The following is a 22064-nucleotide window of genomic DNA, read 5'->3' on the forward strand; positions in this document are numbered from 1 at the left end:
TGCCTGGGCAGCGACGACGTCAAGGTCGCCCTCCTCTTCTTAAAGGGCCATGTCGCTGTGTGTGGCGCTGCTGCCTCGGAGGGGCCTGAGAATGGCGGCGGCCGCGGCGGCCTTGGGACGGCGCAGCCTGGCTCAGGCGAGGGCCGGCCGCAGCGGAGACGGAGGAGGGAAGCGCCTGACAGCAGCCGCGGGAGCCGCTACCTTGGCGGGAGGCCTCGGCCTATCAGGTGCGAGGGGCGTGGCCAGCGACGGGGGCGTGGTTTCCGCTGTGGGCGGGGCCTACGCAGGCAGTATTTAGAGAAGGGCAAGAAGGGGAAGGTTGTTGTCCCAGACTTAGGCAGTCTGAGCTGCTAAAGGGGATTTGTTATGGACAAGAGCAATAGTTATTTATGTGCGTGTGTCAGAGCAGTTTATAGCGACCGTAGCCCATAAAATCCATATAATTAAAAGCCATGTAAAAAGTTGTGACCACAAATCAGGTGACAGTTGTGCAGAGATGTAATCTAATTGCCTGCATAACAGAAACATAAAAGAGGGAGCGTTTATTGAATTTGTACCCTGCCCTTCCTCCCCATGCAGCTCAGGGCAGCAAAGAGAGATCCATTTTTTAAAAAACTTCCTAAAGGAGACCACAACACTCTGAAAACAGAATCGATTGAAAACATCTAAAACCAGTTACAGTGAAAAACATTCTAAAAAGCTATTATAATGTGTTTCTGTCCAATGATCTAAAAGTGAAAGAATGATTAGTAGTCATATTAAGGGCTCACTGTTAGTTGTTACTGATGTTTATTATTATTATTATTATTATTATTATTATGGAAGGGGGGGTTATTGGATTGTTTTTGTTTTAAATTATCTATTTTGTGTTTTTTATATTGTGATTTTGTGTTGTGAACCACCCTGAGATCTACAGGTTTAGGGCGGTATACAAATTTAATAAATAATAATAATTTTTATTTATACCCCGCCCTCCCCAGCCAAGGCCAGGCTCAGGGTGGCTAACAAGCAATAATAAAAACAAGTTGAATGAATACAACTTAAAAACAAGATTAAAATACAACATTAAAATAATATAATAATAATACTTACAAATGCCCTTGATGACTGTTCAGAGATTGCAACAGATGTCATCCCCTTAGGAGCCACTCTGGCTCCTGCTGAAGCGCTCCACACTGTGAGAGGATGGTCAAGAGCACACCTGCCCTCTGGGTCCACGCCGAACTGGCTTTCTAAACTCCATCTCCCCCTTCCTGTTTCCAGCCTTTTCCCTTTTCTCCCGCGAAGCTGAGAAAGAGAAGGATTCAGCAGAAGGGCAGAGCGAGGGGAAGGAAGAAGACACCATCATTCTTTTGCTAAAGAAGGCCAAGGTGAGGTTCTGGGGCCAAACTAGATGCGGGAACTTAATCACAGTGGGGTGGTGGGAGTGAACCCATTGGCCTTGCTGGCTGGGGCTGACAGGTGCTGAGGTTCAAACATGGAGGCGGGGGCGAAGGGGCACCAGGTTAGCTAGACCAATGTCTCTCCTGACCTGCAGTGAGTCAGTTTCTCATTACAGATAGGTAGCCGTGTTGGTCTGCCATAGTCAAAATAAAAAAAATCCTTCCAGTAGCACCTTTAAGACCAACTAAGTTAGTTCTTGGTATGAGCTTTCGTGTGCAAGCACACTTCTTCAGATACTTCAGTTTCTCATGGTATCTAATACTTCAAATTGTACCTGACAGAGCATAGCGGGCAGCGGTATCCCTCAGTGATTTGGGTGTTTGGGAAAGATTTTCCGGTGCTGATCGGCATAGGAAAATGTCCTGTTTCCATCAGAAAGTTTTCTGATGCCCAGAGAGCAATGCATTCCATTGAAATATTATTTTGTTACATTATTGCATCAATATCCCAGCTTTCCTCCAAGTAGCTCAAAGTGGTGTCTACACTTCCCTCCTCCTCCCCATTTTATCCCACAACAACCCTGTGAGGTAGGTTAGACTGAGAGGCAGTGATTGGCCCAAAGTCACCCAGGGAGCTTCATGGCTGAGTGGGGATTCGAACCCTGGTCTCCCAGGTCTTCGTCCAACACTCTAACCACTACACCATGCTGGTGTGGCCTCACATGTAGACCAGTTTTGAGCTGCTTAGGGCTTTTATGTCTTAGTACCAATACCTTAGGGACACGGGTGGCGCTGTGGGTTAAACCACAGAGCCTAGGACTTGCCGATCAGAAGGTCGGCGGTTCGAATCCCCGCGACGGGGTGAGCTCCCGTTGCTCGGTCCCTGCTCCTGCCAACCTAGCAGTTCAAAAGCACATCAAAGTGCAAGTAGATAAATAGGTACCGCTCTGGCGGGAAGGTAAACGGCGTTTCTGTGCACTGCTCTGGTTTGCCAGAAGCGGCTTCATCATGCTGGCCACATGACCTGGAAGCTGTACGCCGTCTCCCTCGGCCAATAAAGTGAGATGAGCGCCACAACCCCAGAGTCAGCCATGACTGGACCTAATGGCCAGGGGTCCCTTTACCTTTACTACCAATACCTTGAACTTGGCTAGGTAGCAAATTGGCGGCCAGTGCAAATTCTGCAAGCAGGGTCTTGTATTAGCGGTCTTCACTTGATGGTTTAAACCTGGCTTTCTCTGTTTTTGCCCCCAGCTGAGCATCATGAAAGGAGAGTTAGAAGAGGCGGAGAGGTTCCTTCACGAAGCTGCCAGGCTCTCGCACCAGTCGGACAACAAGCAAGCAATTATTTATACGTACGACACGGTGAGTCCAAGAGCTGCTTAAAACCCTGCAAGGAAGCCACACTGAATTGGAGGAACGTCTGTCCTGAGATCACAGCACAACATCTTATCATTGTGATTGTTATGATTCGCTTCCTGTGAGGCATCCCAGAGCGATGTACGATGCAGCGAAGATGCAGTTGTACGGGTTAAAAATGTGTAAAACATTTTCACATAGAACAGTTAAAGGACAATCGTATAAAAAGAGTTTGATGCGGCAACACTCACATACACACTGGTGGGTGAAAATACGGCTACCCATTGTGTTAAATTGGAAAATATGAGGAAGAAGCTCCATAATAATTATTATTATTATAATACATAGCTGGATAACGTGCATAAATTGTTCTGGAGTGCAACATTGAGCAGCCTTAAAACCTCAGCTTTCATTCCACAGAATCAAATGTGGACAACTTTCTAGTCCTCCTCGTTTTTCATATGGTTGAGATCTCCACTGATGGAAGCAGAGTAAAAGGACAATTTTCCTCTTAAAACATCTAAGCAGCTCCGGTTTTTTTGTCTGTTGCAGATGGCGAATTTGGCTTTCATGAGGGGTCAGCTGGATCACGTAAGTTAGTTCAAGAAGAGGCCAACCCCTGTTGCTTACAGAACAGGGAGCGCTCCCTTAAGACCCTGGTCCTTCCTGGGACGGGTGAATCTGTGTTTGTTTTCAAGCCCTTGTGAAAATTCTGCAGAATTTTAGTGCAGTTTTAAAAATCCGAATGTAGATTTTTATATGCTTTTTTGCCTAATGTACACATATTTGCAAAGTAATTTTCCCCTACTACAATGGAGTTTTGTATACTGTTTTCACAAATAAGTGTATTCTTATGCACGCTTTACTGTTTGTTTTTTAAAACACATTACCTAGCCAGATAACTGCATTGCAAGGTTCAGAGAAGCGCAAATTTTAAGGAACAGATGTGTTCTGGTTCTCTGTTACGGAAACTGCAAATTATGTAGGTTTACCTTTAGACATGAACTGATTCTAGCTCTTTCCCTATCTCTTGGCTCTTTTGACCATTTCTCCCTTTTGTCCTCTCATTTCAGGCAGAAAAACTTTTCAAGGCAGCCATGAGCTACTTACTGGCTGGGGACATGAAGCAAGTAAGGATTTTTCTCTGCTAGAAACCCGTCCTGATCTGATCCCAGGTGTCTGGATTCTAGAAACGTGTAATAAGCGAGACAGAACTTTGTAGTAGTTTTGGTGGAATTGGAGGAGGAGAAAGCTAACTTGCAGATTTGATTTTTAAGAAACTTCCATTTTATTTAAGAGATTTATATAGCTGCCCTACCAAGAAAGACCACAGAGTTTATAATGTAGGAACATAACGGTACTGGGCCAGGTGAGCTGATAGTTGCACCTGGTGAGGTAAGGCTAAGCGAAGGTGCTATCCTGATCTAACTTCTGCCCATGCAATTCCTGGAGCACCACATCCTGAATGGGCATGGAATGGGGACATTGGACCAGGGAGAGAGAGGGCTGATCAGTTTTCGGATGGTGGAGCCTTGTGGCAAGGAAGTACTTCTTCATGCAGGGTAGAATCAAACTATGGAATGCAGGAGGCAGGATTAGGCCCTTCATGGAGGGATTAATATTGATGACTATAGCCCTAATGGCTTTGCTCTGCCTCTGCGGTTGGAGGCAGTTGCTGGAAACCACAGGAAGGAAGAGTGTTGCTCTTGTGCTTGAACCCTGTTTCCTGGTTTGCCACAGGCATCTGGTTGGCCACTGTGGGAACAGGATGCTGGAGTAAATGGTCATTGGCCTGATCCAGCAGGTTTTCCTGTGGTCTTCTTGTTGTTGTTTAGTCGTTTAGTTGTGTCCACCTCTTCGTGACCCCCTGGACCAGAGCACGCCAGGCACTCCTGTCTTCCACTGCCTCCTGCAGTTTGGTCAAACTCATCTTCGTAGCTTCGCGAACACTATCCAACCATCTCGTCCTCTGTTGTCCCCTTCTCCTTGTGCCCTCCATCTCTCCCAACATCAGGGTCTTTTCCAGGGAGTCCTCTCTTCTCATGAGGTGGCCAAAGTATTGGAGCCTCAGCTTCAGGATCTGTCCTTCCAGTGAGCACTCAGGGCTGATTTCCTTCAGAATGGAGAGGTTTGATCTTCTTACAGTCCATGGGACTCTCAAGAGTCTCCTCCAGCACCAGAATTCAAAAGCATAAATTCTTCTGCAATCAGCCTTCTTTGTGGTCCATTTTGTGGTCTTAGCAGTGGGGTAAACAGCAATCTTAGCTGGCTAATCTCCTGCAACCTTCCTTTCCCTTCTCCAGGATGACAACGCCATCATAGAGATGTCCCTCAAGCTGGCCAGCATCTATGCAGCACGGAATGAGTAAGTTTGTCTGTCCAGGGGGCAGTGGGGGGGGCAGTCGGGTTTTGCTGCACCAGCTGCATCCAGTTCCCCACCCCTGTCTTAGCATACTTCCATCATGGCCCCTGAAATTTCAGTAGCCGTTCCCTGTTCCCATGCAGGGGAAGGGGGAACACAGCTCAGTGATACAGCCCCGTCTTGCACAAATAATTGCCAGGTTAAATTCCAGGCAGCTGCAGGGAGGGCTGGGAATGTCCGCAGCTTGAAATGCTGGGTCTACTCAAGAGCAAATCTTAGCTGGAGACAGCCCATTATTATTGACCGGCCGAATGAATTGAGCTATCTCATGAGCCAATTTATTTTTTGTTTTATTGGTTTGTTAGTGCATTAAACCAAACCTTTTCCTCTAAGGAGCCCAAGGTGGGGCGTGCATGGTTTGCCTCCTCCCCATTTCATCCTCACAACAAGGGGAGGCTGAGAGGGAGTGAGAGGCCAAAGGTCACTCAGCGAGCTTCATGGCCAGATTTGAACCCAGATCTCTCCCGGGTCCTAGTCCGACACTCTGAGTGCTGCACCGCACAGGCTCCACAGGTTGTTGGAACAAAAATGTACCGTATTTTTCGCTCTATAAGACGCACCAGACCACCAGACGCACCTAGTTTTTGGAGGAGGAAAACAAGAAAAAAAATATTCTGAATCTCAGAAGCCAGAACAGCAAGAGGGATCGCTGCGCAGTGAAAGCAGCAATCCCTCTTGCTGTTCTGGCTTCTGGGATAGCTGCGCAGCCTGCATTCGCTCCGTAAGACACACACACATTTCCCCTTACTTTTTAGGAGGGAAAAAGTGAGTCTTATAGAGCAAAAAATACGATATTTCAGTTGGTTTTACGGAATGTACAGATACAGTTTCATTTAACCGATTTAAGTCATGCAGCCCTAAAAACACACCAAGCAGCTTCGCAGTAAGAAAACACAATGCAGCTCCCCATTTTTGGATTGTGATGACATCCTCCTCCCCACTTACTTTATTTTTCTGGTTTAGGGACAAGTTGGCCCTGGCTGGCTACGAATTCTGCATTCTGACCCTGGAGGAGAAGGTCGCAAAACAAAAGGACATCCCTGCTGACGTTTTGCCAGGTATGGTGGGAAGGCAGAACAGCTGCTTTGCATGCAGAAGGTCCCGGGGGTCCAGTCCCTGATGGCATCTCCCGGTAGGGCTGGGGATATTCCCCCGCCTGAAACTCTAGATCAGGCACCCCCAAACGCAGCCCTTCAGCTGTTTTGGGACTACAACTCCCATCATCCCTAGCTGACAGGACCAGTGGTCAGGGATGATGGGAATTGTAGTCCCAAAACAGCTGGAGGGCCGAGTTTGGGGGTGCCTGCTCTAGAGAGCCACTGCCAGCTAGCGTAGACGATGTTCTACATCAGGGTTTCCCAAACCTGGGTCTCCAGCTGTTTTTGGACTACAACTCCATCATCCCAAGCGGCGGTCAGGGATGATGGGAACTGTAGTCGCAAAAACAGCTGGAGACCCAAGTCTGGGAAAGCCTGTTCTCCATCGTGCATAGTTTCAGACACCTCTATCACAATCCCGTTCCCTAAATACAGTGGTACCTCGGGTTCCAGATGCTTCAGGTTACAGACTCCGCTAACCTAGAAATATTACCTTAGGTTAAGAACTTTGCTTCAGGATGAGAACAGAAATCGTGCGGTGGTGGTGGGAGGTCCCATTAGCTAAAGTGGTACCGCAGGTTAAGAACAGTTTCCGGTTAAAAACGGACCTCCGGAATGAATTAAGTTCTTAACCCGAGGTACCACTGTAAATAAAAAAACCAAATGTAGTACCCTTCGTTATCAAACTCAGGAACTTGGATTGGTGTTCACAATTCCTCCCCGATTTCCTTTCCAACAGAGGAAGAGAGGGCAGCCCAGAGGTCACCCGAGGTTTATCCTTGAATGATTTGAACCCAATACCGACACACAAATTCAGAAATGTGCGTCCCCACCTCCAAAATTTGCCTCCTCCTCCCCAGTACACCCCACTGGCTCTCATTGCCACACTCTTTCCCCCTCCTGTTCCCCACAGAGGAAGAAAAATCCAACACCCGTCTGCTCCTGGGAATGACCCTCGACTCGTACGCCCGCTACCTCCTGGCGCACAGCCAGGCAGCCGCGGCCCAGAGGATGTACGAGAGGGCGCTGCAGATCTCCATGGAGGTTCAAGGAGAGACACATCCCCAGGTGAGGGCGCAGCATGTGAGCGGAGCAGTTACGTTTCGGGAGTGGAGAACGCCGATCTTTCTCTGCAAACAAATCTAAGTGTCAAGACCGTAGCTCTGGGAAAGAGCCTGCGCAACGCATTTGGGGAACTCCCAGTTGTGATTCCCAGCACCTCCAGTAAAAAAAAAACATACCGTATTTTTCGCTCTATAAGACGCACCAGACCATAAGACACACCTAGTTTTTGGAGGAGGAAAATAAGAAACAAAATATTCTGAATCCCAGAAGCCAGAACAGCCAAGAGGGATCGCTGCGCAGTGAAAGCAGCAATCCCTCTTGCTGTTCTGGCTTCTGGGATAGCTGCACAGCCTGCATTCACTCCATAAGACGCATACACATTTTCCCTTACTTTTTAGGAGAGAAAAAGTGAGTCTTATAGAGCAAAAAATACGGTAACCTGCAAGTTATCAGCTGGTGGGATCCTTGCTGGATATTTCTCTGCCTGAAACCCAGGAGAACAGCTGCCAGTCAGAAAAGAAGTGGAGCAGGACTGGTGAGGGCCGCAGTTGAGAGGCCTGGAGGGCCACATTCGGCCCCTAGCTGGCCTGAGGTTCCCCACCCCTGATGTGAGCAGATTCACTGCTGAAAAGGGCCTCTGATCGCCCTTTAGGTGTTCTCAGAGCAGATCATGCTCTTTGTAGATAGACAAGGCAAGGCTGGTCGAGGAAGGATTCCTTTTGATGAGAGATCGTCCCTCCCGCTCCTTCCCCCCCCCCCCAACACAGACGGTAGTTCTGATGAACGATTTGGCGACGGCTCTGGATGCTCAGGGCCTCTACGAAGATGCCTACGCGCGAGTAAGGAGGGCGTCGGAGCTGGCCCAGCAGACAGAGCACCCAGAGACCTACGTTGTGTTGAACAACTTCGCTGGGATTCTCATGCACAAAGGTGGGTTGTAAAAGGTGGGGGGGGGGTGTTGAAGGACAGCAGGTTGGGTGGAATTGGCATTTAACTGGAGAGCTGTCATCAAAAACAAGGACAATTGCCCCCCCCCAACCTCCCAAATAGTCCTCTCAGTCTTATTACGGTCAACGACTAGTATCCAAAAAAGAAAACTTAGTACAAATATATAAAATACTGTGTTGTTGTTTTATTAGTTTATTTATATCCTGCCTCTTTCCCAAGGCAGATAAAGAGGAAGTTCTTATTTGGGCAGCACATTAAGTTGAAACTGTGGAACTCCCTCCCACTGGAGGAAGCGATGGCTGCCAATTTGGACGGCTTTAAGAAAGCACTGGCAAATTCACGGAGGAGGAGAAAGCTATTGATGGCTACTAGCCAGGATGGGCAGGCTCTGCCCCCACAGTCAGAGGCAACAAGGCTTCTGAATATCATTTGCTGGAAACTGCAGGAGGGGAGAGGGCTGCTGGGCTGCTTGCGGGTTTCCCGCAATGGGCATCTAGTTGATCACCGAGAGGACAAGATGTAGTAGGCTCTTCTCATGTTCTGAAGTCAGCTTCCAAGGCTACTCTGCTCTGCTTCCAGTTTCCCTCAAGTAACTCCTCTCTGCTCTTTTGGTCAAGGAGGATGCCTGTATTAACATCCTTGCACTGTTAACCATGGAATTGTAGAGTTGAAGGGAGCCTAAGGGTCCTGTAGTCCAACCCTCTGCGGTGCAGGAATCTCAACTACTTGCTGGCACTGACTGGCAGCATCTCGCCAGGTCTTCTAAGGCAGCCCTACCTGGAGCTGCTGGGAAGTGTACCCAGGACCTAAGAAAAACTCAACCTCCAGCAATTTCTTGATCTCCTGCCCTCAGGCAGAAGATATAGAAGCATGTTTAGTCGTACCAACAGGGTAAAGAACAGCTTCTGTCCGTGGGCTGTTAGGCTGCTGAATGAAAAGATAACAACAGGGCAACTGACTTTCGGGTTTGGTGGGTGTGCATCAGTAAACTAGGGAAATTAAGACTAAGAGAGCTGAGTGGGGGGTGCTTATGTAATCTCACTGTATACAAGTTGTACAAGTGACAATAAAGTATTTCAGCTAAAGCATCCATGACAGATGGCCATCCAACTTCTGCTTTAAAATCTCCATTGAAGGAGAGTCCACCATCTCCCAAAGGGGACGTCCGTTCCACTGTGGAACAGCTCTTACTTTCATAAAGCTTTTTCCTGATAATTAGAATCTCCCTTCTTGTCACTTGAATCCATTGGTTTGAGTCCTACTCTCCAGAGCAGGAGAAAACAAGTTTGCTCCATCTTCTATGGACAGTCCTTCATGTAGTTGAAAATGGCTGTCGTCATCTCCTCTCAGTCTCCTTTTTTCCAGGCTAAACGTACCCAGCTCCTTCAAGCGTTCCTTGTAAGGCTCAGTTTCCAGACCCTCAATCTCCTTAGTTGCCCTCCTCTGTACACCTTCCAGCTTGTCAACATCCTTCTTAAACGGTGGTGCCCAGAATTGGACAGAGCATTCCAGCTGTGGTCCAACCAATAATAATATAATATAATTTATTATTTATACCCTGTCCATCTGGCTGGCCTCCCAACAAAGTATTAAAATACAGTAGTCTGTTAAACATTAAAAGCTTCCCTAAAGAGGGCTGCCTTCAGATGTCTTCTAAAAGTCTGGTAGTTCTTCTCTTTGACATCTGGTGGGAGGGCGTTCCACAGGTCGGGTGCCACTACCGAGAAGGCCCTCTGCCTGGTTCCCTGTAACTTGACCAAGGCAGAATCAAGTGGGACCATGACTTCCCTTGAGCTGGATACAGTGCTACCTCCGGTTGAGAATGCCTCGGGTTGCGCACGCTCCGGGTTACAGTGGTACCTCACAAGACGAATGCCTCGCAAGACGGAAAACTCGCAAAACGAAAGGGTTTTTGGTTTTTTGAGTTGCTTCGCAAGACGATTTTCCCTATGGGCTTGCTTTGCAAGACGGAAATGTCTTGCAAGTTTGTTTCCTTTTTCTTAAAACCGTTAATACAGTTGTGACTTGACTTCGAGGAGCAACTCATAGCACGCGGTGTGGTAGCCTTTTTTGAGGTTTTTGAAGACTTTTGTGATTTTTGAAGCTTTTCCAAAACTTTCCCAACACCGTGCTTCGCAAGATGAAAAAAACCGCAAGACGAAAAAACTCGCAGAACGAATTAATTTCGTCTTGCGAGGCACCACTGTACAAGCTCCGCTAACCCGGAAGTAGCCGCTCCTGGTTGCGAACTTTGCCCCAGGATGCGAGCAGAAATTGTGCAGTGGGAGGCGCCGTTAGCAAAAGCGCGGCTCATGTTACAAGCGGCTTCCGGTTATGAACAGACCTCCGGAACGGATTCCGTTGGTAACCAGAGATACCTCTGTACAGTCATACCTCGGGTTACAGCTGCTTCAGGTTGCATTTTTTTGGGTTACCGACCGCCGAAACCCGGAAGTACTGGAACGGATTACTTCCAGGTTTCGGCGGTCGTGCATGCGCAGAAGCGCCAAATCGCAACCCGCACGTGCACAGACACGGGTTGTGAACGCTGTGGGTTGCGAACGTGCAGCGCTATGTACATAAATTTCATCATAGGAGAAAATTGTGTTTCTGTCACAGCGGGTACTTACCTCATTTGCTCCCCCCCCCTTCTTTCCCACAAAACGCAGAAGAGTATTCATCGGCAAAAGCTGTCTATAAAGAAGCCCTGCAGAAGGCAGAGGCAGCTGGAGACGGGGCTTCCGTCAGACACATCCGGAAAGAGCTGGCCGAGCTTGCCAGGCGGCAGAGGAAGGGGCCAGTCTCTACGACCAGTTCCTCAGGAGGAGAACAGAAGTGATGGAGGCGGCGCAGGAGGGAGAGGGTGGCGCAAGCGTCGGCCGCAAAACCCTCAGAAGCACAGCGTCTCCCTTTGCGTGGCAAGGACAGGTGTGTTGCGGAAAACGCAAGGCGACCCCATGAAGAATCCCTGGTAAAAAGGCCAAGAGGGGTCAGTGGGTGGGAGACCCCAGGAGGCTGGGGTGAGGTTGTGCCACCGAAATATACGATGCGGGCAGGCGTCTCCGTAAATCTCTGGGCTGGGAAAGGAGACGAAAAGCTACGCTTTGCATCCCAAAACTGAATAAAGATGACTTCAGCTTAAGGGTGGATCTTTAAAAAGAAAAAAAGAGAGCCGACAACATTTACCGTATTTTTCGCTCTATTGGACGCAGTTTTTCCTCTCCAAAAATTGAGAGGAAATGTGTGTGCGTCCTATAGAGCGAATGCAGGCTTGTGCCATAGCCGCGCGCAACCCCTCCGGCAGGGAGAGGCTGCACGGGGCTATGGCTTCTTTAGCCCTGCGCAGCGTCTCCCGGCAAAGAGAGGCTGCACGGGGCTAAAGGGGAAGCCAAAACAGCGAGCGGGATGGATCCCGCTCGCTGCCTTGCCTGCTTCCATAGCTGCGCGCAACCCCTCCGGCAAGGAGAGGCTGCACGGGGCTAAAGGGGAAGCCAAAGCAGTGAGCGGGATGGATCCCGCTCGCTGTCTTGCCTTCTTCCATAGCTGCGCGCAACCCCTCCGCAAGGAGAGGCTGCACGGGGCTATGGCTTCTTTAGCCCCACGCAGCCTCTCCCGGCAAAGAGAGGCTGCATGGGGCTAAAGGGGAAGGCAAAACAGCGAGCGGGATCCATCCCGCTTGCTGCCTTGCCTTCTTCCATAGCTGCGCGCAACCCCTCCGCAAGGAGAGGCTGCACGGGGCTATGGCTTCTTTAGCCCCACGCAGCCTCTCCCTGCAAGGAGAGGCTGCACGGGGCTAAAGGGGAAGGCAAAACAGCGAGCGGGATCCATCCCGCTCGCTGCCTTGCCTTCTTCCATAGCTGCGCGCAACCCCTCCGCAAGGAGAGGCTGCACGGGGCTATGGCTTCTTTAGCCCCACGCAGCCTCTCCCGGCAAAGAGAGGCTGCATGGGGCTAAAGGGGAAGGCAAAACAGCGAGCGGGATCCATCCCGCTTGCTGCCTTGCCTTCTTCCATAGCTGCGCGCAACCCCTCCGCAAGGAGAGGCTGCACGGGGCTATGGCTTCTTTAGCCCCACGCAGCCTCTCCCGGCAAGGAGAGGCTGCACGGGGCTAAAGGGGAAGCCAAAACAGCGAGCGGGATCCATCCCGCTTGCTGCCTTGCCTTCTTCCATAGCTGCGCGCAACCCCACTGGCAGGGAGAGGTTGTGTGCAGCCTGTACGCTGCTCTTTGGGGCAGGGGGGGGAAAATATTTTTTTCCTTGATTTCCCCCCCTAAAAACTGGGTGCGCCCTATGGTCCGGTGCGCCCTATGGTGCGAAAAATACGGTACTCTGAAGATTTAAGAGGGCTGGCACCGGCCCGCTGGAGAGGGTGGGTGTTTAATCAGGGTGAAGGGCCCTGGGGAAAAAGAAAGAAGTGGGTGGCGGAATGGGAGAATTGGCTTCCCTTTCCGTTTCTTCCTCCTCCTTCCCCAACCCCAGCGGTTCAGAGGAGCTGGTGGGAGCCAGTTCAACTCCTGGGAAAGGGACACACAGTTCGTTTGGCAGCACGAGGCAGAAATGCTTCCGCAGGAGGGGAGAGGGCTCTCTTGCACTCAAATCCTGTTTGCTGGTGTCCTGTTAATGGCATCTAGTCAGCCACAGTGAGAACAGGATGCTGGGTCCTGGGTACACTTCCCAGCATCTCCCAGCCTTAGGAGACCTGGCAAGATGCTGCCAGTCAGTGCCAGCAATACTGGTGTAGGTGGACCCTGTGACTCTGTCACAAGCCAGCTTCTGCTCTCTCTTCCTTTGCCTCTGCTCTTCCCCATTTGGTGGTGAGGACTGGGGCAGCGCCTAAGACGGAAGGATCCTGTTTTGGGTTGTCTGCCTCTCCTGACCAGCCCTCCACAACAGGGGCCTAGAGCTACAGGGGAGAAGCACCCCCATGAAGCAGGGTGACAAGAGAGCCCTCGTGCAAACAGGGCAACGTGTGTGGTAAAGGTAAAGGGACCCCTGGCCGCTAGGTCGTCGCGGACGACTCTGGGGTTGCGGCGCTCATCTCGCTTTACTGGCTGAGGGAGCCGGCGTACAGCTTCCGGATCATGTGGCCAGCATCACTAAGCCGCTTCTGGCGAGCCAGAGCAGCGCACGGAAACACCGTTTACCTTCCCGCTGGAGTGGTACCTATTCATCTACTTGCACTTTGGCGAGCTTTCGAACTGCTAGGTTGGCAGGAGCAGGGACCAAGCAACGGGAGCTCACCCCATCGCAGGGATTCGAACCACCGACCTTCTGATCAGCAAGCCCTAGGCTCTGTGGTTTAACCCACAGTGCCACCCGCATCCCTATTAACATGTGTGGTACTGGGGAGCATTGGGCATGATAGGGAGCCAGGAGGATGTACTACATCGTGTGTCGGGGGAGAGATTAGGGGGCAGGATGCGGCCCATGCAGTGGGCTGCAGGGAAGAGTTGCAGAAGAAGTCCACTTGCTGTCCCTCTTCTGGTCCATGCAAGAGAAGCCAGCTTGGCCCATTGGGTGTGCAAGGCATCACTGGACTCACAACTCCCCCCAACCATCCTGGGAGCTGGAGTCCAAGAGCAGCTGCAGGGCTGCAGGATCCCTGTTCCTGGAGACAAATCCACAGAGGATGAGGCTGCCGGTGGCTCCCAGGAACACTGTTTCCATCCGGGAGGCACTGATGTCTCCGAATCCCACTTGCTGGGAGAGTTGCTGCTGTTGCAACCCAGGTCTGTCTTGCTGTAAAGGTAAAGGGACCCCTGACCATTAGGTCTAGTCGTGGCCGACTCTGGGGTTGTGGCGCTCATCTCGCTTTACTGGCCGAGGGAGCCGGCGTGCAGCTTCCAGGTCATGTGGCCAGCATGACTAAGCCACTTCTGGCAAACCAGAGCAGCGCACAGAAACGCCGTTTACCTTCCCGCCGGAGCGGTACCTATTTCTCTACTTGCAGTTTAATGTGCTTTCGAACTGCTAGGTTGGCAGGAGCTGGGACCGAGCAACGGGAGCTCACCCCGTCGCGGGGATTCGAACCGCCGACCTTCTTATCGGCAAGCCTAAGAGGTTCTGTGGATTAACCCACGGCGCCACCCGTGTCCCTTACACCTTGCTTGCTCTATCTTCTATGAAATTGCCTAATCCATTTCTGAAGCCATCCAAGTCGGTGGCCGTCACTGCCTCCTGCAGCAGCGAGTTCCACAGTTCAACCATGCGCTGCACGAAGAACTATTTCCTTTTATCCACCCTGAATCTTCCGACAAAATTGGGAGAAGGGAAAAAGACTTCCAGCAGAACCGCAGCTTTCCACCCCAGCCACCCACACCCTGTGCGCCCCAGTAATGGAATTTTAAGAAGACAAAACTCACCCGGAGCCTTCTGATTTAGGGAAACAAATTTACTAGGGCTGCCCGTCAAAGCAACAAGTGGGGTGGGTTTTTTTTTCCTTTTAAAAACAACAGACAATGTTGAAGCAAAAGAATTGTCGGGACCGGGACGCGCTGTGCCATTCAAGCAGTTCAGTGTGTGGCCGGCGAGGGAACCCTCGCCATGTCTGAGTTATCAGGGAGCGAGAGAAGGGAGCTTCACCATTATGTACCCATGCAATAAAAGTATTTTCACAGTGTTGCCAAACAGAAACCCAACTGTATGGGGAAAGAAAATTTACAGCGTGGCAGAATCATTAAAAAGACCTCCTCACCTGCCAGAGGGCCAGGCTTGGTTTGTATTAAAAATAAAAATAAATGTACAGGATTCATTAAACGGGGTCACTTAAAAAAAAAAAAGTTTTCCCACAAGGTGTTGAACAACCACAGAAAAGGGGAGGGAGGAAAGTCCCTAGAATTAGGTTTGGGGGGGGGGAGAGGAAAGATTGTTTGGTGCCACTTGCAAGAAGTAGCTCTCTGCAGATCAAGCAAGGGTGGGACGCGGAGGGGGAACTTAGGGGTGTGAGCCTGGTTGGGGGACACGTTGGCTGTGGGTGCCCCTCAAAACCGGAGCTCACAGGCAGGGGATGTCCTGGGCTGTATCGCGTGCTCAAAATATTATACCCTTTGATAAAACACTTTCCTTAAAAATAAAAAGATAAAATGACCCCCAAAACATTTATGCAATGATTTGATTGAACATAAGCACACCAGATACCTAGCAACAGAGCTGGGACGGGAATGTGGAAAGGGGGGGGGGGGACACAGCAGGAAAAAAAAAGTTACCTCTATTTACATAAGAATGATTTTTTTTTCCTTAAGGAGACATTATGTTAGGCTTTTTCTCTTTACAAATAAAAGATGTCGCTCAGGAATAGGTCCTTTTTTTCCTTCCTTTCCTTTCCTCTTTTTGTTAAAAAAACAACAAACAAAACCTCTTTACATATTTATCTTCAGGGCACTGAGCCTCCCCTTGCTCACGTAGGCTTGCGTAGAAAGGGAGTCTTGATAAAAATAAAAACCACCCCCCCCACACACAAAACCGGCTCCTGTAACTCCTTCATCTTCCAAGGTCCCGGCTCTCGCTTGCAAAGTCTTTGGTGGGGGGGGGGCGTGTCATTTTAAAAACAAAAAGCGCAACCCAACAGCTTCCGACGCAGAAATGAAGTTTCTTTTACAAAAGGCTCCTTCCCCTCCCCTCCCTGGGCCGCCTCCTCCTCCTGGTTCAGTCGTCGCTGTCCGAAAGCGTCTCGTACTGGGCGGACAGGAGGGGTGCCGGCTCCCGTTCCCATATCCGGTTGGGCTGGTGGGAGGCGGCCTGGCTGACCGAGGGAGGGGCGCAGGCGATGGACGTTGGAGGGGTGCTGCTCAACATGCGCATGGTCAGAGGGTTGTATGGGAACTGCGTGGATCCTGGAGGGTTAAGGTTTTGGAAGCGGGGAGGGAAAAGAAGAAGAAGAAATGAGGGGTTGAAATATCATCCCAAGTCCTACCAGCCTGTGCACAGAGCCCCCAGCCCAATCCTGCATTTTGGATCAAGCACATTCCAACCCAGGGTTGACTAGACTCGAGAGGAATTGAACGTTAGATTAGGAGGTTAAACCTGAACTACTACCCTGTGCAACTGGTGGGGGACAAGATCTTGTGGCAACAGCTAGTGTGCGGTTCGCAAATCCTTCCCTCTCCAGGTGGTTCTCAATAGAGTCCTCCGAGCTCTGCTACAGGAGACCCACTGGTTGTCTACCTGAACAGAATAGCGTAAGCCAGGGGTGCCCAAACTTTGTTCAAAGAGGGCCAGATTTGATGAAGTGCACAAAGTTGTTAACTTTTTTTTAAGGATTGAAGGTGCTGAGCTTTTTTGGGGATTTTACCCCAGGAAACAATCCAACCATCAGGCTGGATTAGGCCCCCCAAAATGGACTTTGGACATGCCTGGCGTAAGAGAATACCGGATCAGGCCAATCAATGGTCTCTCTAGTCCAGCCTCCAGCTCTCGCAGTGACTGGCCAGTGAAACCCACAATCAGGATCTGAACCCAATAGCTTATCTCCCCTCCGGCGGTTTCCAGCTACAGTCGTACCTCGGAAGTCGAATGGAATCCATTCCGGAAGTCCGTTTAACTTTCAAAATGTTTGGAAACTAAGGCACGGCTTCCGGAAGCCCCGTCGGGCGTTCGGGTTCCAAAGAATGTTTGCAAACCAGAACACTCACTTCCAGGTTTGTAGCGTTCAAGAGCCAAAACGTTCGACTTGGAAGGCATTCGGGATCCAAGTTACGACTGTACTAGGATTTAGAAACATGGCTGCCTCCAGCTGTGGGAGCAGAGCCATTGTGGCTGGTAGGCAGGGACAGTTGTTTCCTTCTCAATGAATAGGCCTTTCCTCCCTGTGAGGACATATCAAGCCATTGGTATTATTGGCCCGCACCTGGGGATTGCCCTGTCCCAATATATTTATTGACTGTTTCTGTTTCACAAAACTTATACGGCACTTGACTGTAAGGACAGCAGAGCATCCTATCCCTTTCAATCTAATTGTGATTTCGTTCTGGTTATAAGCCACCCCTGTTTTCTTTCATTGGAGTCTCCCAGGGATGTCCAACAGGTCGATCGCGATCTACTCGTAGATCCCCGCGAGGTTTTGGTAGATCGCGTTCAATCTCTGCCTCCCTTTCCTTAGCGTCACTAAAACTGACTCCTGCCACACCACACCCTCCATTGTTGTATGATCTCTGGAAGGGAAGACAGAGCTTTCTCTGTGCTGATGTTTTGATCCATAGCAATCTTTTGTGACTTTACCCCTTTGTCCCTTGCCTTTAACCCCCCCATGGAACTCCCCCCCAAAAGCTGTTTTTTTAACCCCTAAAACGGGGCTTTTCTCCTCCCTAAATAAGTTCAACAACTTTGAGCTGAACCCCTCCAAAATGGGGGTAGATCACTGCCAATTTTTAATTCTGAAAGTAGATTGCAGTCTCTCGAGAGTTGGCCACCCCTGTATCCTTTTCCCATTTGCCTTTTTAACATGGTTTGGTGGCTAAGCTGCTCTGTTTTCTTTCAATGGCACATCCATGCCGGACTCCTGTCTGAAACGCTGATGAGCCAATGTCAGTGTGTGTTGGCAACACTAAGCCGATGGCCCATGGTCTGACTCTGCCTAATACAGCTTTCTGTGGCTCTGTTTAAAGGAGCTCTCCACTCAGAACCACGAGGACTGCAAACTTGGCTTTTCATTTTAAGGGAAGAGCTGCAGCTTACTGGAAAGGAAAGCTGCCTTGCTAGGTAGCCTGGTGGCCTAAAGAAGCTGCCTAATTTGCTTTGATTTACGCCAGGGGTCAGCAAACTTTTTAAGCAGGAGGCCGGTCCACTGTCCCTCAGACCTTGTGGGGGGGCCAGACTACATTTTTTGGGGGGAAATGAACAAATTCCTATGCCCCACAAATAACCCAGAGATACATTTTAAATAAAAGGACACATTCTACTCATGTAAAAACATGCTGATTCCCAGACCGTCCGCGGGCCAGATTGAGAAGGCGATTGGGCTGGATCTGGCCCCCGGGCCTTAGTTTGCCTACCCATGCTTTACGCAAACAAATAAAAGCAGCCTTCTGGAAGATCTTGCCACCCACAGCAAGGCGCTTCCTCGTGGCGCCCACAACTGGCCTGGCTCACCTGTGGAGGAGGGCCGGTCTTCCCACGACCACACCGGCGTCTGCCTGTGGTAGTCCCCTTCCGAGTGCACCGACGAGACCGACGAGGGCCGCTCTGTCCCCAAGTAGCCTTGCCCGGGGATCGGAGACTTGGACTTCCTGCTGCCCGATTTCCCCATCAGCTTTTGCTTGCTGACACCACCTGGAAAAAGGAAAGGTGGAGGGAGGGATGTCAGCGCCTCTTCCACACCCTCAGACAGAGACTGCCCAGTTCTCTGCAACAGAGGGGGGATGCCCCTTCATATGGGGTGAGAATGGGACACGGGCTGCTGCGTGGGCAGCGGACTTGGTTTCAAAAGTTGCATTCAAATCGTTTTTATAAAGGAATGCAAGGTCCAGCATCCTGTTCTCACAGTAGCCAACCAGTTGCCCTCTTTGGCTACATGCTGCCTTCACTGAAAGCATAGCATCATAAGAGTTGGAAGAGGTTCCAAGGGTCATCTAGTCCAACCCCCTGCAATGCAGGAATCTCAACTAAAACATCCATGACAGAGGGCCATCCAACCTCCGCTTAACGACCTCCAAGGAAGGAGAGACCACCAACTCCCGAGGGAGATTGTTCCACTGTCAAACAGCTTCTACCATCAGAAAGTTCTTCCAGATGTTTAGCCAGAATTTCCTTTCTTGTTACTTGAAGCCATTGGCTCGAGTCCTACCCTCCGGAGTGGAGAAAACAATCTTGGCCCATCTTCCACGTGACAGCCCTTGAGATATCTGGAGAGGGCTATTGTATCTCCTCTCACTATCCTCTTTTCTATGCTAAACACCCCCAGCTCCTTCAACCGTTCCTCATAAGGCTTGGTTTCCAGACCCTTGATCATCTTGCTTGCCCTCCTCTGCACACCTTCCGGCTTGTCAACACCCTTCTTAAACTGTGGCGCCCAGAACTGGACACAGGGCTCCAGGTGTGGCCTGACCAAGGCAGAATAGAATGGTTCTATTACTTCCCTTGACCTGGACTCTATACTTCAGTTGATGCAGTCTAGAATAGCATTAGCTTATTTTTTGCTGCTGCATCACATTATTTAGGGAAGCTTTTAACATTTAATAGACTATTGTATTTTAATGTTCTGTTGGAAGCCGGTCTGAGTGGTGGCTGGGGAAACCCAGCCAGATGGGCAGGGTATAAATAATAAATCATTATTATTATTATTATTTACTTGTGTTCAGCTTGCGGTCTACAAAGACCCCTAGATCCTTTTCACATGCAAGCCAGGTGTCCCCATCTTACATTTGTGCAGCTGGTTCTTCCTGCCTAAGGTAAAGGTAAAGGGACCCCTGACCATTAGGTCCAGTCATGGCTGACTCTGGGGTTGCGGCGCTCATCTCGCTTTATTGGCCTAGGGAGCCGGCATACAGCTTCCGGGTCATGTGGCCAGCAGGACTCAGCCGCTTCTGACGAACCAGAGCAGCGCACGGAAACGCTGTTTATCTTCCCGCCAGAGTGGTACCTATTTATCTACTTGCACTTTGACGTGCTTTCGAACTGCTAGGTTGGCAGGAGCTGGGACCGAGCAACAAGAGCTCACCCCATCGCGGGGATTCGAACCGCCGACCTTCTGATCGACAAGTCCTAGGCTCTGTGGTTTAACCCACAGCGCCACCTGTGAAGTCAATTGGAGATTGAGGGCACGTGACATAAATGAATGATAAGACGAGTCCTGCTGGATCAGGCCAAAGGGGGCCCATTTAGTGCAGAATCCTGTTCTCGCAGTGGCAGATTCCCTTAAGCAGGACCAAGCGCAAGAACAACTGTCCCCTTCTGTGGTTCGCAGCAGCTGGTGCTCAAAGGAAGCATTGCTACCTGCAGCCATGGAGCCGCAAACTTTGTGCATGAAGGACCTGCTGTGCCCACGCAGCCGCCGCAAGCTTCCCCCCAAGCGTGCCGCGGCCGCCCTTACCTGGGTTGGGGGAAGGGTTGGCGTCTTCCCTCCGGAGATCGCTGCTGGCTGCCAGGGAGGGGTTGGAGCCCGCAGAGACCAGCCCCATGGGCTGGGCCATGACGATGGCGTGGTCCTCCCCTTTGTCGTCAAAGTTGCCCATCAGGGCCTTGCGGATGATGTCCTCCAGGCCCAGGTTGCTGGCAGGGTCTGCAAAGGAATGACCTCGAGCACTGACTGGACCTGGGAGGAGGAAAGAGAGACGGGGAGGGAACAAGAGGAGGGCGGGGAGACAGGAAGGAGAGGGAGAGGCAGTTTTCAAGAGGGGCAGAGAAAGTGGGGAGAGGGAGAAAGAAAATGGTGAGTACAGTGGATGCAATGCTCCAAAGCAGGGGTCAGCAAACTTTTTCAGCAGGGGGCCGGTCCACTGTCCCTCAGACCTTGTGGGGGGGGCCGGACTATATTTTGGAAAAGAAAGAAAGAAAAAAACCGAATTCCTATGCCCCACAAATAACCCAGAGGTGCATTTTAAATAAAAGCACACATTTTACTCATGTAAAAACACTAGGCAGGCCCCACAAATAACCTAGAGATGCATTTTTAATAAAAGGACACATCTTATGTGGAAAAGTTCTTATTTTTTAAAAAGTGAATGTGGCTGCGATGTGACAACCACATACAAAGTGTCAGCAGCTACTTCTGTAGCTCCCTGCCCTTATTGTGGCAGGATCCTTGCTGCGTCTATTTAAGGTTCTAGACCTCATCGTTTCAATTTCTGAGGTTTCTCCCCACACGCAAACATTTCCTAAAATGCTGTGAAGGCAGCATCCAAACTCTCAGGTTACCACCGGCTCCATTGTGAGAGCAGCTTTGTTGCCCAACAGCAGCTCAAGACTGTGGTAAGGAAGAGAGACCCTCCTCTGTCCCACGACTCACTGGGTGCTTTCAAGGAAGGCTCACCTGAGGTAGTGACCGCGGGCAAGTTAAAGATTTCAGTCCCTGGCTGAGCGGCAGCTGTTGAAAAAGAGAAATACAAAACACACATCCCAATTAGAATCAACTCGGGCAAATTCAAACATGTCCTCATCCAAATGAGATTCTCTTCAATTCCTCTGCCCTGCCTTTTTAAAAACCGGGGATAAGGAAGCTTTTTGAACTCAAGGCCTGGATTCCTTCTGGGACCACAGCGGGGAGGGGGCGGAGCCAGGGGCAAAAGTGGGCGGAGCGACAGATGTGGCTTTTACCCTATCTCTGCACCAGGAGTGAGTATCAGCCCTACCCCAGCATAGCTGCAGCTGATGGGATTGGTAGTCCAAAATGTCTGGAGGGCACCGGGTTGAGGAAGAGTGGGTGGAATGACCCAGATGCCTCCAAATGCAAAGATGAGGCTGAAAGTCGATTGAAAGGAGGAGGTGAGGATAGAACAGCAACTCAGAGAGAGAGACAGACAGGGAGTCCCTTGCCCAGGAGAGCGCTTTGGGAGTGATCCTAGCAGGCATTAATGAAGGAATCAATCTATTTCATCAGGGCCAAACAAGGATATCTTGGACTGCACTCAGGAAACACACAGTGGCTGGGGAATTATTTCTGAGAAAAGGAAAAGGCAAGCGAAAGGAGATCCTTCCTTACCCATGTCATTGTCGCCTCCCCCGCAGGAGTTCAGCTTGCGGAAGATCTCCTGCTTCTTAGACATCACCATTGGCGAGGTGCTCTCCAGCTTGGTGAAGAACGAAGGCAGGTAGCTCATGCTCCCCGGAGAACGAGAGTCCGTCCTGCCGAGAATGAAGG

General features: G+C 50.4%; 2 protein-coding genes across 4 annotated transcripts in view; one reads left to right on the plus strand and one right to left on the minus strand.

Annotated features, from left to right (window-relative positions):
• Positions 1 to 49: 49 nt before the first annotated feature.
• TTC19 (tetratricopeptide repeat domain 19) lies at positions 50 to 11415 on the plus strand (the record flags this gene model as incomplete). Its single annotated transcript, XM_080983160.1, has 10 exons — positions 50 to 227; positions 1264 to 1370; positions 2637 to 2747; positions 3294 to 3332; positions 3815 to 3871; positions 5045 to 5106; positions 6127 to 6221; positions 7174 to 7328; positions 8093 to 8255; positions 10943 to 11415. 10 exons carry the CDS (start codon positions 50 to 52, stop codon positions 11110 to 11112), a joined length of 1137 nt encoding a protein of 378 aa, XP_080839286.1. The 3' UTR covers positions 11113 to 11415.
• Positions 11416 to 14648: 3233 nt separating this feature from the next.
• Positions 14649 to 22064, minus strand: part of NCOR1 (nuclear receptor corepressor 1) — a 110697-nt gene continuing 103281 nt past the window's right edge. For all 3 annotated transcript variants that reach the window (XM_080982719.1, XM_080982720.1, XM_080982718.1), the window contains 5 exons: positions 21906 to 22048; positions 21237 to 21290; positions 20298 to 20519; positions 18359 to 18538; positions 14649 to 16104 (listed from right to left, as the gene is read on the minus strand). In XM_080982719.1, coding sequence (XP_080838845.1) covers positions 15917 to 16104; positions 18359 to 18538; positions 20298 to 20519; positions 21237 to 21290; positions 21906 to 22048 — 787 coding nt within the window. In that variant the 3' untranslated portion in view covers positions 14649 to 15916. The remainder of the gene's footprint in view (positions 16105 to 18358; positions 18539 to 20297; positions 20520 to 21236; positions 21291 to 21905; positions 22049 to 22064) is intronic.

Source organism: Podarcis pityusensis (assembly GCF_964106645.2).
Source record: "Podarcis pityusensis genome assembly, chromosome: 15".
Classification (NCBI taxonomy): Eukaryota; Metazoa; Chordata; class Lepidosauria; order Squamata; family Lacertidae; genus Podarcis; species Podarcis pityusensis.